The sequence below is a fragment of the Mastigoproctus giganteus genome, chromosome 4 (genome assembly GCF_048544385.1).
Source record: "Mastigoproctus giganteus isolate SK-2022 chromosome 4, ASM4854438v1, whole genome shotgun sequence".
NCBI lineage: Eukaryota > Metazoa > Arthropoda > Arachnida > Uropygi > Thelyphonidae > Mastigoproctus > Mastigoproctus giganteus.
In genome coordinates, this window is record NC_143578.1 from 60,994,798 (window position 1) to 61,008,488 (window position 13,691).

Genomic DNA, 13,691 nt, shown 5'->3' on the forward strand with positions numbered 1-13,691 from the left:
TATGGATTCCATCAGTGTTGATCTACTGGTGATGTATTGGCTAATTTTACTCCTCTCTGGATAAATTTGGTGAAACTCAAGTAGTTGCCCTTGATATTTCTAAGGTATTTGATTGAATTTGGCATAAAGGTCTTCAAGCATCCATCTTATGGCCTGCTGGCTGTTTTTTGCAATTGGTTATCCAGTTTTCTTTCTGACCATTCACTGTTAGTGATGGTGGACATGTGCTCTCTCTCTCTCTCTCTCTCTCTCTCTCTCTCTCTCTCTCTCTCTCTCGCCGTTTCCTCTTTTATATTAATGACCTCCTTCCACTGACTGGAAATCCTATCCATAGTTTTGTTGATAATCTCTTTCTGCAATCATACACTTGTCTATCATACCTCCCACTGATCAAAACATCTTGGGAAGTCTTCTTTTATGAATGTATTTAGGCAGTACAACACATTTGATTGGATTTCTTGAAACAACTGAAATCATTTTCTCTTCATATCTTGTTTTAACTTTGGTTGGGAATATCCAAAACTTACATGGTGATAAATCAGACAAATAATGTGCATGTGGCATGACAGGAATGATTTTCAATAATGTTTTTTTCAGTCAAAAGTGCCAAATTTCAAATTACATTAGTTTCCATACACACACACAACAAACGAGGAAATCAGTTGTTCACACAAAGCAGCTTTCTGCCAGACTGGCTGGAAAGTAAAAACTTGGTGTGTACGTGCACAAAAGGATGTCATTATAATCTTAACTTGTGATATTTTTTTATATTTTCTTTAATTTTTTTTTAATATGAAAACCACAAGGATGAAAGGTACTAGAACCTAATGGTACTTAGTAGTGTGCATAGTTCAATGCTGAGAAGACAGAAGATACTTGTCAACATTAAACTTGAATTTCTGTAGGTTGCAATTTTGAGGAAAACGTGTTGGAAGGTTGTTCCATATTCATTTATCATTGAATAAAATTAATTTTTTTTGCACCATTCACACTTTTCCTTTTGAGGCAATACTTTTTTTTTTTTTTAAGTACGATGCTCCTTAAAATATTTAAAGTTCAAGAAATCCAAGGTAATTACTCTCATAAAATTTTTTTTTATCAATTTTTCATTTAGAGTTAATTTTTTTAAGAGAAAAAATATTAAAAACAAAAAAACAAAAACAACTTATCATTCATTTAATCACCACTGGGCAAACTGATCTGATTTCATCATTTAATGATAGCCCATATTATTGTTGCCAGAAGTCAGTGGACCTTTGCAATACCCAGTTGTAATCATGTTCAGTTTCATTTTGGTGGTATTTTGTTTTTCTTAACTATTTTTTTTTTTTCAGCTAGGAAAAAATACACAAGTTTTTTCAACTGAAGAAAAAGATAAATTACAATAAAAAGACAAGATTTTGAGAAATTGTGATGCTGTTGAGAATCCAGCTGCTGTGACTTTTCCTATTCAATATGTTAAAGTAACACGCAATCCCTTCGACTGAATATATATTCTTACTTTAGAAATAGCTCATTTCTCACTTTTATTGACTATTGATAACCAAAAATGAGAAATGAGTGGCGTACATGAAATAATCTTATATCAGTTTGTTTGTTTGTTCAGCTTGCATTACTTTATTTTAGTGTTTTATTACTTCCTTAGTTGTTAGTTATTAATCTTATTGTATAAAGAAGTTATCTGTTTCATAAAAGTAAGAAAAGGATATTTTTCATACCTTTTTCATTTTTTTAGTGAATTCATATGTCATATATTTTAGTTATAAATGATTTTTTTTTTTCTCTCCCAATATAGCATTATATTACCATTGCCCGATGGATTTGTTGGCTATTTGTTGGCTGATGGTCTTGTTCTTCCAGACAGGTGATTAATTTTTTTTTTTTTTTTTTTATTCTAATTAAATATTTCTTTCTGTTCAATACATGGTACAGACAAAAACTTCCTGGACTCGCATATTATACTTAACTAAACCTGGACATAGCAATTCTTAAATTGCTCTCCTTGAGCAGCATTTAATTTTTACTATTGTTTGTATATTTGCTGGTAGCAGTTCTGGAATTGTTCTGACTGGATTGTGTGGAAAGCATCTTGGATTGCAACAATAACATCTTGTTCTCTGCAGAAGCAACAACTGCCTCATAATACTGTCTAATTTTTGGAAAAAGAAAAAACATGTGGTGAGAGATCAGTGAGTAAGGGAATTATGCAGATACAACAGTTTTGTATTTCACATGCTCTTATTGTATGAGAAATGAGCAGTGTGCAATGGTACAATTCTACACAACTTCCAGCATTTCATTGTCCACCATTTTGGGTGCTTTTTCTGAATTGCCTCTTGCATCTGGTGCAAACCTCTATGTATTGTCTCTTATTCTCAGTAACACCTTGAGGAATGAATTTGTAGAGCACAATACCGCAATAGTAAAAAAAAAAAGAATTCTATGATCACTTTCCCTTTCAACCTAGCTTAGACAGATTTTTTTGATCATGGCAGATGAGTACCTGTTCCAAATTGATGATTCATGCGTGGTTTGTAGAGAAAACACTAAATCTTATCCTTGGTGGTGGACTGTATAAATAACAGTTATGATTATGAGATTGCTACAAATTGCTATCCGCTTATTACATTGATTGTCGGTAAATCTAAGGTACGACATGCTCAGCAACATGACACATGTTCTTGTCATCACTTAAAATTCCATGACAGCTTCCATGTGAAAAGTTTAATGCTGTTGAAAGTTTAGCAAGAATCACTTAGTAGTGCTGATGCAGAAGTTTTTTGGCAGATTCGGTTTTTTCTGTTATACAAACAGTTTGCGATTTTCTAGCGTAGTCATTGTTTGCTGCACTTGCTCTTTTTACTTTGAGTCTACAGTGTCATTCAAACACAATAATATAAGATGACGAATCCTCTTTGTAAACCTGACTTATCATTTTCAATGTTTCAGAAGCAGATTTCTCTAAGTGCTTCCAAAATTTGACATTGGTACAATGTTCTAAATGTGATATTTTTTATACACATCATAAAATTAATGCACTTCAAATGAACATAGTAGGTGCCTCCATAGCCAGGTGGGAAGGAGCAGCAGTGCGTAGCACACGCTTCTTGATTTGATCGGGGTTCGAGCCTGTCACCACCAAATATGGAGGATGCGGAAAGGTAAGGGAATGACCACTGCATATTCCCTGAGCAATATGGCCTTAGTTGCTAATGCTCCTAAAAACCAAATAACAAACAATAACAATGAACATAGCAATGAAACATGTACTGAATGATTAACAAACTTCTACTTACATATAGATACAGGTAGTGGTGGGATTCAAATAATTTAACAACCGGTTCATTGCACTAATGACCATTCTAAGTATAAAAAACTATATACCGAAAGGTAGTTTATTATTTCATGCAGTTAATACTTAAATAAGAACAATAAAAGAGGTCCACAAAACTAGATTATGTTATAAGAAATATTTTCAAAATATTAATGAAAAAATATTAAATAATACCTGACAAAAAAACAATAAAACTGTTATTTAAGATATTTCCATATTGCTTCTGATTGTCGTCCTCACTTGCAATTTTCTTTGCTTTTATCCGAGCATCATCGCTGAGTGATTTATCCTTAACCATCTTTTCATTGTAGGAATAGGATCCCATTCTTTCAGAGGTAGGCTGATTAGACTAATAGTCATTGTGTTTGATATATTAGAAACAGTTAGGCGACTTCTCTTCTCTGAATATATTATGTTCTTCTTTGAAAAACCCCTTTCCGCTTCTGCTGAACTTACAGCAATTGTTCTGACAATATTTTTAGCTCTTTGAACACTTTCAGGAATTGCATAATTCTGGGAATTTTTTAAAACGTTTTCCACGAAATCTCGATAATCATTAATATCAATTTGGTAATTAAAAATGTCATTAAATACGAGCAATTGTTCTTCAGCTGCTTTCCATGGAACTAGTGCTTCTTCAATATTCCAGTAATCTGGCTCCAAAAAATTGAGAAATTGTAATTTATTCCTATCTTGAAATTGGCTACAACTTGCTTTTAAATGTTCACAATCCATTAGTCTTTTTTTCAAATTCGTTATGATGTTTTCTAAAAGTCTTTCCCGAGGAAGACCGACAAATCGATGATTTTCTACAAATGTTATATTTTTGAAGGTTTCTGAAGTAATTACTTGCTTTTACTTGATTTACTTGCTTTATTTCCTTTATCGAATCATCTAAAACAAGATGGAGGTGATGATTTAAACAGTGCCATATTATTATGTTTGGAAACTCTTTTGCAATCCTAGTGCTCACTCCAGATTTTCTCCCAAGCATAACGCTGGCACCATCAGAGCAAAATCCTATTAAATCCTATCAACTTTTTTTTCGTATGGACCCTTTTCCTTTCCAAGCATTTGAAATGCTTTAATAGATCTTATCATGAGTTTTTCAGCCTTTATTATGTCTATATTTCTTGCTTGTAGTGCATTTGAAAGAAGAGAAATTTTGTTTAAAATATTAATCATCAATGCCAAATCAGTTATAAAATATATATTTTCAAGACAGGCTGCCATACCTAAGTACTTTTTATTTGAATAAAAATAGTGATGTAGTGCTGGATAAGCGCTCCACATAGATAGGGTTGACCTTAAATTTAGAGAGAACCCTGATCACAAGTGCCATTTTAACAACCGGTTCGCCGAACTCAACAAAAAATTAGGCATTGGTTCTGCCAAACCGGTGCGAACCGGCTGAATCCCACCACTGGATACAGGTGAAAACTTGCAATTTGACAACAGCAAATAGTGCTGTATTTATTGACTGTAACATTGCAGCCAATCTGGAAATTTCTTGAATTTATTTTTTCTGTGTTGAGTTATTTATAAGAATAACTCAGTTTGCTTACTTGATATATTACTTATAAAATATTTTTATTGAATTGTTTAGTGAAGAACATAAACCCCTAGTGTTTGCTGGCAGAAATGACAGTGATGACAGTAGTAATGAGGTAATTTCTTTTTGTAATTTTTGAATTGAATGTAATATATGAATGATTTTTTATGGATTATTTTTATTTACTTTACTGTTTTTCTCAGGTATATTGAAGCTGTTATTTCCTTGTTGCTCTATGGTACTACCCCTATTTTAAAAATCTCCTTTCTGTTGAATATCATCTCCTTACCTGGGCCAATCTTAATTTTTGAATATCAGTTTATCATCCCTTGCACTGAAATGTGCAAAAATCTTAATTGGGTTCCCTTACTCAAACTCATTCAGTGAAAATCACTGAATGCTGCCTCTTAAACTTTGTGCATGTCCAGGAGTTTCCAAATACAGTATCTTCCAAAATCTATAAATCCATTATTTGGCATCACCTATTTTCTAGATATGTTTATGGGAAAATATGTAATATGGGTGAACCTGGTAAGCCACCTAAAGTTGGCAGATTTAATTGTTTGATTGGCTGTTCACCCTAACAGAGCATTACATCCGATTTTGCAGATTAGCGATTTCACTTTGGAGCCATAACAGTTTTTACTGTGCTCCAAACATTGAGAAATTTGTTAGACCATGGAATTATTTGCTGCTGTTCATGAACAACATTAGCAACTTATTCATAATAAGCAATGGATTATGTAGTTTCTGGGTTTTAGAACTTGTGCGTGAAGCACTAAATGGAGGTAACAGTGTTTCAGACTTATTGGGGAGGAGATGAGGACCTGCTTCAAATTTTTTTTTTTTTACTTTTTTAGAGATCTCCAGAATATCAAAAAGATATTCTGGAGGTCTCAAATTCTAGAATTTCTCAACAGTATAGGAAATGGTTTTGTAAAAGACATTCTGGGATAGCCATTACTTTCTAGGAGGTTCTGATTTAGTCATGCTCTTGGCCTAACTCCTGGAGGACAGTTCTGCATCCAACCGCTTCACTATACAGTAAACCCCCGCTATTCGCGGGGGTTACGTTCCTGAGAAATGTTGCGAATAACGAAAACGCGAATACTGAGTTATGGTTCCCATAGTAATAAAGGGGTTCCGTTCTAAAGTATGAAATATATAAGAAAAACTAGTCTAAAATTTTGTCTATGTATGTATTATATGTACCTTCATATTATGACTATGTACATAGTGAAATGCAAGCATATGGTATCGAAATGAAAATAAGAAACAATTTAATATTAAATGTAATATTTATTAGAAATTTCAAACAAATCTTTCAAACCAGCGCCTGTGCTAGCAAAAAAACTTATCCCGCCAGTGCTATCACCAGTTTCGCTAAATTGTTGATAAAGGAGTTTTGCCTTTTCATGAATGATGAGTGAACTTAACGGAATTTTATTTTGAGTTCGGTCTTCTATCCACAGATTTAAAGCTTTTTCCATTTTTTCGAATTTAACATCACGAGTTACAGAGCAAATTTTTGAAGCAATTAGCACGTTTTCACGGACACTACGGTGGATTTTTTCTTCCGATTTTTTGATTGATCATACCGTTGACTCATTGATTTTATAATGTTTTGCCACTGAGGAGACACTTTCACCATTAGAAACTTTGTCTAATAACTCAATTTTATTCGCTAATGTCATCACCACCTTTGATCTTTTCACATTTCCCTTGTTATTCGTAGCCATATTTTTGTAGGGGTTAGAAAGAACTTGTCCACAATAAAGTCACTTTCTTCCGTTAACACACTCGAAAAAGTCTGTTTTACACAGCAAAACGGTAGATTTATCATTTTTGTAAGCATATCAATTTATAAATTGATAAATTTATTCAATTTATAAGCATATAAATTAAAAGCAAACAACGAAATCTTCCATGACAAGCACATAACACATACTGAACAAAGATTAGCGAGAAACATCCACGCTCGCGATTTTGTCACCCCTCTCCCCCACCCACTCAGCGCTGTTTTGACCAGGAAAGATAATTCTAGCCACGCCCATGTTTTTTTATGGCAGAAAATGTTCACGGCGCTTTAAAATTCACATTTTTTATGTTTCATTTTGTATTAAATCGGCGATCGCGAATACGCGAAACTACGAATACAGATACCGCTAATACCACTGAGGGGAAGGGGATGATTAGAATGCAAGTTTAATAGTGTTGTCTGGCCTTGGGTTTCCAATAAACATCAGTAATTGCATTTTCTGCTTTTATAACAAACATAGGAGAAGTAGTGTGGAGGTTTTTCCATTTTGAAGGTGAAACTAATATTAGACCAATAAAGATTTGTTTTTATTTTTTCATTAAAAATAAATAAATGTGATTTTAATGCTACTTATATAATAATGGGAGGGGTAGGTTAAAAAGTATTGTTATGAAGTGGAGTGTAATGTTGTGGAGTGGGTCATATATTTTAAAAATAGCATAATGTAATTCATAACAGTTCACAGTTCATAACAAATACATTTAAATTCTGAAGAAATGTGTTCAAATAGTATTAATTGGAATATATGCTATACCTTTTAGCTGATCAAGACTAGAATAAACTGGTAAAGCCAAAGATTCCTGCATGCGACTTTTTACAGATACGTGATCATTGTTGATGTCTGATGAATTAAGTCTAGCTGATAGAATTTTTGATAAAATTGATATATTTGCTTTAATTATGTTGTAATTAATAATTGCTTAATTTTAATAATTAGAAACACTTGAGTATAATGCTTGAATTTTAATTTGATTATCATTTTAATATTAACACTTTCACTAGAATATATTGGTTGGATAAATCGTAGAGGGGGGGTAAAGAAGTCTACACTAAAGTTCCAGTTGAGTCTATTGCCAACCACTAGAAGTGTATTTGTTGGTACAGTTTGCCTGTTGCTGGACAAAAACCAAGAGTGTTGAGGTAGGGGTTGAATTCAGCACAAGACTACATTCTGTGAAAGATTGCCTTGGGCAGAAATAAAAAATAGTCCAAAAAAGGCTCCTACCTATCCTGGAAAAAAGTATACTTAAACTTTTATTGGCAACAGGAATAAAATGTAGGTGTGAGAGAGCAGTCATGCTATCCACCGCACTAAGTTCATTTGTGTTAGACCTTTATTAACTGTTTCAGATGTATGTGATACTTTGTTATATATGTCTGAAACTTAAAACTTGTTTGCCTGGCACATGTTGCAAGAGGTTATCAGAAAAGATTGATTCTAATTTTATTAACAAAAGTAGAAGGATTATTAATGAAAACTGTATACATTTAAACTTACCAGATATTCATCTCTAGCATATAATTTTTTGTCTGCACAGGTCCATAATAATTTCTGAAAACCAGCATAAAATGTGAAATAAAACATCAACAGCAACATTAGAACTTTTGCAGAAAACCTATAAGGAATCTGTAGCACATTGATTCACTGTATTAAGATGGCATAAGTGGGTTCAAAGATGGAAGAACCAACAGGGAACATGATCCTATCAGTAACTGATGTGACTGGTACAGCATCTGCTGTCATCCTTATAGACAGACAGAAAACATGCAGAGGCCTTATGTATTAGTTATGGGAGCACACTATACATTTTAAAAGAATGTTTACGAATAGCATATATTTGTTCACATTGAGTCTTTCAACTTCTTACTTCTGAACAAAGGCAGGTTAGTTTTGAAATTTGTGTTTGCATCAGAAACACATACCAACATCAGAAAAATTATTCATTAAGCAGAATATTCACTAGAGATGAGTCTTGAATCTACCACTACTCTCTTAAATAAGGACAACTAAAGTCCCCAGCAGAAGCATAGCACATCTCCACCTCCAAAGAAGGCACAGTCTGTGAAGTTTGCTGACAAGTGAATGATCATTATCTTTTTCAATGTGAAAGACATTTACACTTGTACAGTGAAAAAGTTGTGCTGTATCTGGACAGTATTACAGTGAAGTTCTAAAGAAATTGAATTAGAAATTTTAAAACATTAGCATTAGCATTAGTAGAGGCATTTGATGCAAGAAAGCAAGCTTATGCAGCATCAGCCAAAAAAAAAAGAAAAATAAATAAATAATAATAAATAAATAAATAAAAATAACCACTTCCACTTCACCCCTCTGTTTGTTCGAAATACCTGTCCAGCTGAGCCTTAAACTTATTTAGGCTATTAACTTCCACGACAAGGGATGGAAGTCTGTTCCACCAACCAACCACCCGCTGGCTAAAGGCACATGATAGCCATTGCATTGCTTTGCTGCAAGAGTGCACTCAACTTCACTTATTGAGTTTGTTTCACTATGCAAGCTAAGAATCAAGTCCCCCTCTCTTCCCCGTACATCATATATTGCTTCTTGTAATTTTTTTTACTATTTCCTGAGCTCAAGGATGAACTAAATGGATGCTCTTTTTCATCAGAAACTGAGCTAATGAACATCACTCAGGGTATCTTAAACTGTCTCTCAAATAACTTCTCTGAAATATTAAAAAAATTAAAAATTAGTGGTGAGGTGGCACAAGTGTATTGAACTAGATGAGGGTTAAGTCAAATGGGAACGGCCATCAGAAGCTCAATAAAACAAAGTTTAATTTAATTTTTTTAATTTAAAAAAATTAATTTGTCTCATCTTTTATTAATCATATTTTCAATGATAAAATCACTTCTAAGCTTAACAGCCAGACTTTTTGATATTCATCATTCAGTAAATGATATATGATAAAGGCAGAAAATAGTTCATATAGCCTCTTAACTCCTTATAATAACCCTCAGTCATATATAATCCCTTCTTACCTTTATATTTTAACATAAAGGCAATAACAAGGAAGTGGCTCCATTTTAAATTATTTTCTAAACTAAGAATATGATAAGTTGAATTGGAGCATGATTAGCACATATGACTCATGATGTAAAAAAAAATAGGTTGAATAAAATATAAAATTATATTTTCAGATAGATTGGAGTACTGCTGACACAGATGTTGCTGAAGTGAGTAATATATATATATGAAGTTTAAATTTACTTTGCATACTTATAATTTTTCATTTATATGCCTGTGCTCTCTTTCTTGAACTGTTGGTTCAATATTTGTTTCAATTATTGTAGTATGTGTTCTCATTTCCTAGTGATGCTTTTAAATAATGACATCATAAGCACTAATATCACATTTCAGATTACAAAAGTATAGTAAATTGGAAAAAACTAATTAATAAAACTGACTTAATGGATATTATTTATAATGTTTTTATAAAGATTTCTACAGTAAATGCATGATATCGTACTTCTTATTGTGATTTCTGTTTTGTACTGTTTATGTCTGTGGCTGCATGATGGCTCTGAGTATGCCATGGTTTTATTAAGTGTTTTAATTATTAATTAAGCATTGTGATTGGTGAATACTTCGATAAATGAGTCACATAGTCAAGCTGTGCATTTAATTTAACTCTCTGCCAATGCACAATGTGCCAAAGGCATTAGTAATAATAACTCATTTTTATTTTAAAATAAATATTTTTTTTGTTTTAAATATATGATTTTGTTATTTTTATTTCTTTTTATCTTCTGGAATGCCATTCCAGCATGATCCAGCAGGAAAAAAATCCCTGTATATATATTAGTTTTGATATTAGTGATAAATTATGCAAGAAAGCAAGCTTATACAGCATCACCCAAAAAATCAGTCAGCATCTGCCCATTCCCCTCTTATAGTTTATCTAATCCTTCCTTATTTATTTTATTTAAATTTATTTAAACTACCCACTTCCACAACACCAGGCATAAGTTTCTTTCAACAATCAGTTTCTCTAACTGAGTATATTTCACATATCTATTCTTCAACCATTATTTTCACCTTTATTATTTGCTATTTGAGAAATAGTAAGAGTGCCATTAGCATTTGATTTACTTAACCCATTTAAAGCCTTAAACACTTCAATTGTGTCTCCTTTCAGGTGCCTAGTTTTGAGCACTGCAATTTATAGACCGAATTTTTTTTCTTGGTAAAAGTAGCCTTTTTGTGCCCCATGACTAATCTTGTTGCTCTTCTTTGCATCAGTTCCAAGCAATCTATAGCTTTCCTTAAAAATGAACCTTTCTGACCTGTACACAGTACTCAAAATATAGCATATCCATTGCCTTATTCAATGGGATAATCACCTCCTTGGCCCTGCTGGCAAAATTCTTGTATATCAGTAGCAAAATCCCATGAGCTGTCCTAATGGGCTGTGTGCACTACAAAGAGTACTTTATATTGGATTTTACTGTTATTGTACAGTTATCAGAGAATGGAAAAGCTCTCTAGGTCTTTTTTCATTCTTCACAACCATGAGTGTGGTATCACTCAGTTAGTGTTACACCAAATATGAGTGAATACGACTTCAGTTGTTGAGGAAACACGTATGTTATTCTGGGATTACCAACTCATATGCAGCATCTTGCATTAAATCACAGATTTCCATTTGACAGTATGCTGCTGCAACAGGATCTGGAAAAGATGCGTAGATGGGCTGAGAAATGGCAATTGAAGTTTAACATTGACAAATGCAAAGTACTGCATATGGATAGCAGTAAACCAGAGAAATGTACCAACTATATGGTGTTACACTCAGGGTAGTGGAGAATGAAAGAGATCTTGGTGTAATTGTGCAGTCAAATATGAAGTTTTCTGCGCAGGGCAGACAGGCTGCCAGAGTAGGTCATGGGGTCTCGTCAATGATATACAGGAATTTTGCGAGCAGGGATAAGGAGGTGATTATCCCCTTGTATAAGGCAATGGTCAGGCCACACCTTGAGTACTGCGTACAGATCTGGATGCCTCATTTTAGGAAGGATGTAGAGTTGCTAGAAAGAGTACAGTGAAGAGCATCAAGACTGAAGGGAAAAAAGGGGTGCTCTTATGAAGAAAATTCTGAAAATTGCAGCTTCTGGAGACGAAGCACCTGTGAGGTGATCTGATTGAGGTGTATAAGGTCTTGAATGGATTGAGCAGGCTTAAGGGGTGCCTCAAGGGGCAGCCAGGTAGGCAGGAGCAGTAGTGCGTAGCGCACGCTTCTTGATTAGACCAGGGTTTGAGCCCATGACCACCAAATACGGAGGATGCGGAAAGGTCAGGGAATGACCACCGCATATCCCTGGAGCAATATGGCCTTAGTTTCTAATGCTCCTAAAAATCAAATAACAACAAAAGCAGCAGCAGCAGGCTTAATGCTGAGGGAATTTTTCCTCTTGCTCAGATTACAAACCTGAGGGGGCATAGATTCAAACTGAGGAAAGACAGTTGTAGAATAGACGTGTGGAAGTTTGCCTTTAGCCAGTGGATAGTTGATTGCTGGAACAAACTACCATCTGTTGTGGAAGTTGATAGCTTAAATAAATTCAAGACAGAACTAGGCAAACATTTGGTATGATTGGATCAGTGAAATGGGAAGGGTGGTTTTTTTTTTTTTTGGCTGATGCTGTGTAAGCTTGCTTTCTTGCATCATGTGCCTCTATTAATGCTAATTCTAATTTCTCAGACAATCTGCCTAGTTTCTTAGGTCTTGTTGCATATCCTGATAATTAGCATACCATGATTGCTCTCATTATCCATCCTACCAACCTGTGTATATCACAACAAACTTAGACATTAAACTTGATATACTTTCATCAGTATCATTAATAAATATCATAAACAAACAGGACCTGGCACTGAACCTTGAGAGATTCCACTAATAATATTAGCCCAAGAAGAGTAGTACCCATTGATAACCATTCTCTTTTTTCATCCACTCCACCATTTTTGTTCACAGCAGTCACTTGCTCCCATGCTACACTGCTCCAATTTGTAGTTTTATATATATGTACAGGCTGTTGTTGTTTGTTGTTTTTTTGGTTTTTAGGAGCATTAGCAACTAAGGCCATATTGCTCCGGGAGATATGCGGTGGTCATTCCCTGACCTTTCCGCATCCTCCGTATTTGGTGGTCACGGGCTCGAACCCCGGTCTAATCAAGAAGTGTGTGCTGCGCACTGCTGCTCCTTCCCACCTGGCTATGGAGGCGCCTCATATACAGGCACTTCCCAACTTACGTAATACTCGACTTCCATAAATTTGACTTTACATAAGTTTTTGGCGGCCAGTGTAAACTTTAAAAAATCATGAAAACTCATTTTGCATCCTGTAGGAATAAATGGAGGTATTGTGAAAAATCGCAATGTGAACCCAATAACACATTTTTTTTTTTTTGGTAATTTGTTCCAAGACCTCAGAAGTTGAAATTTTTGTTATACTGTATAACTAAGGCACCTCCGTAGCCAGGTGGGAAGGAGCAGCAGTGCGAATCACATGCTTCTTGATTAGACCGGGGTTCGAGCCCATCACCACCAAATACGGAGGATGCGGAAAGGTCAGGGAATGACCACCGCATATCCTGGAGCAATATGGCCTTAGTTGCTAATGCTCCTAAAAAAAAAAAACCAAATAACAAATAACTGTATAACTAAGCTGTTTATCTCTCTAAAAGGTCATTTTTATAATGCTCCATTATAATGCTACCCTTTAATTGTTATCATATGTTCTGTTATAAGAATCAGTTTTGAACGGCTTTGTTGATATTTTTCTAAAGAACATTTCTGGAGATCACGGCCATAAAGCAATAAAAACAATTTGCGCTTTCCGGTTTATTGGGCTTTTCTGTTAGCCTCTAATTATAAAAGTAGTAAACTTGATCTTATTGCATTTGCAATAATCCAGATAACTGGAATTGTGTGGGTTTTTATGTTATTATGGTGAAATGTGTT

The 13,691-nt window shown here is 34.2% G+C and overlaps 1 protein-coding gene across 1 annotated transcript in view; it reads left to right on the plus strand.

Moving 5' to 3' along the window:
- Window positions 1-13,691, plus strand: part of LOC150086767 (translation initiation factor eIF2 assembly protein-like) — an 87,585-nt gene that overhangs the window by 27,605 nt on the left and 46,289 nt on the right. Inside the window, exons 3-5 of the mRNA XM_090371568.1 lie at window positions 1,796-1,864; window positions 4,941-5,001; window positions 9,868-9,903. Of these exons, the coding sequence (XP_090227694.1) occupies window positions 1,796-1,864; window positions 4,941-5,001; window positions 9,868-9,903 (166 nt within the window). The remainder of the gene's footprint in view (window positions 1-1,795; window positions 1,865-4,940; window positions 5,002-9,867; window positions 9,904-13,691) is intronic.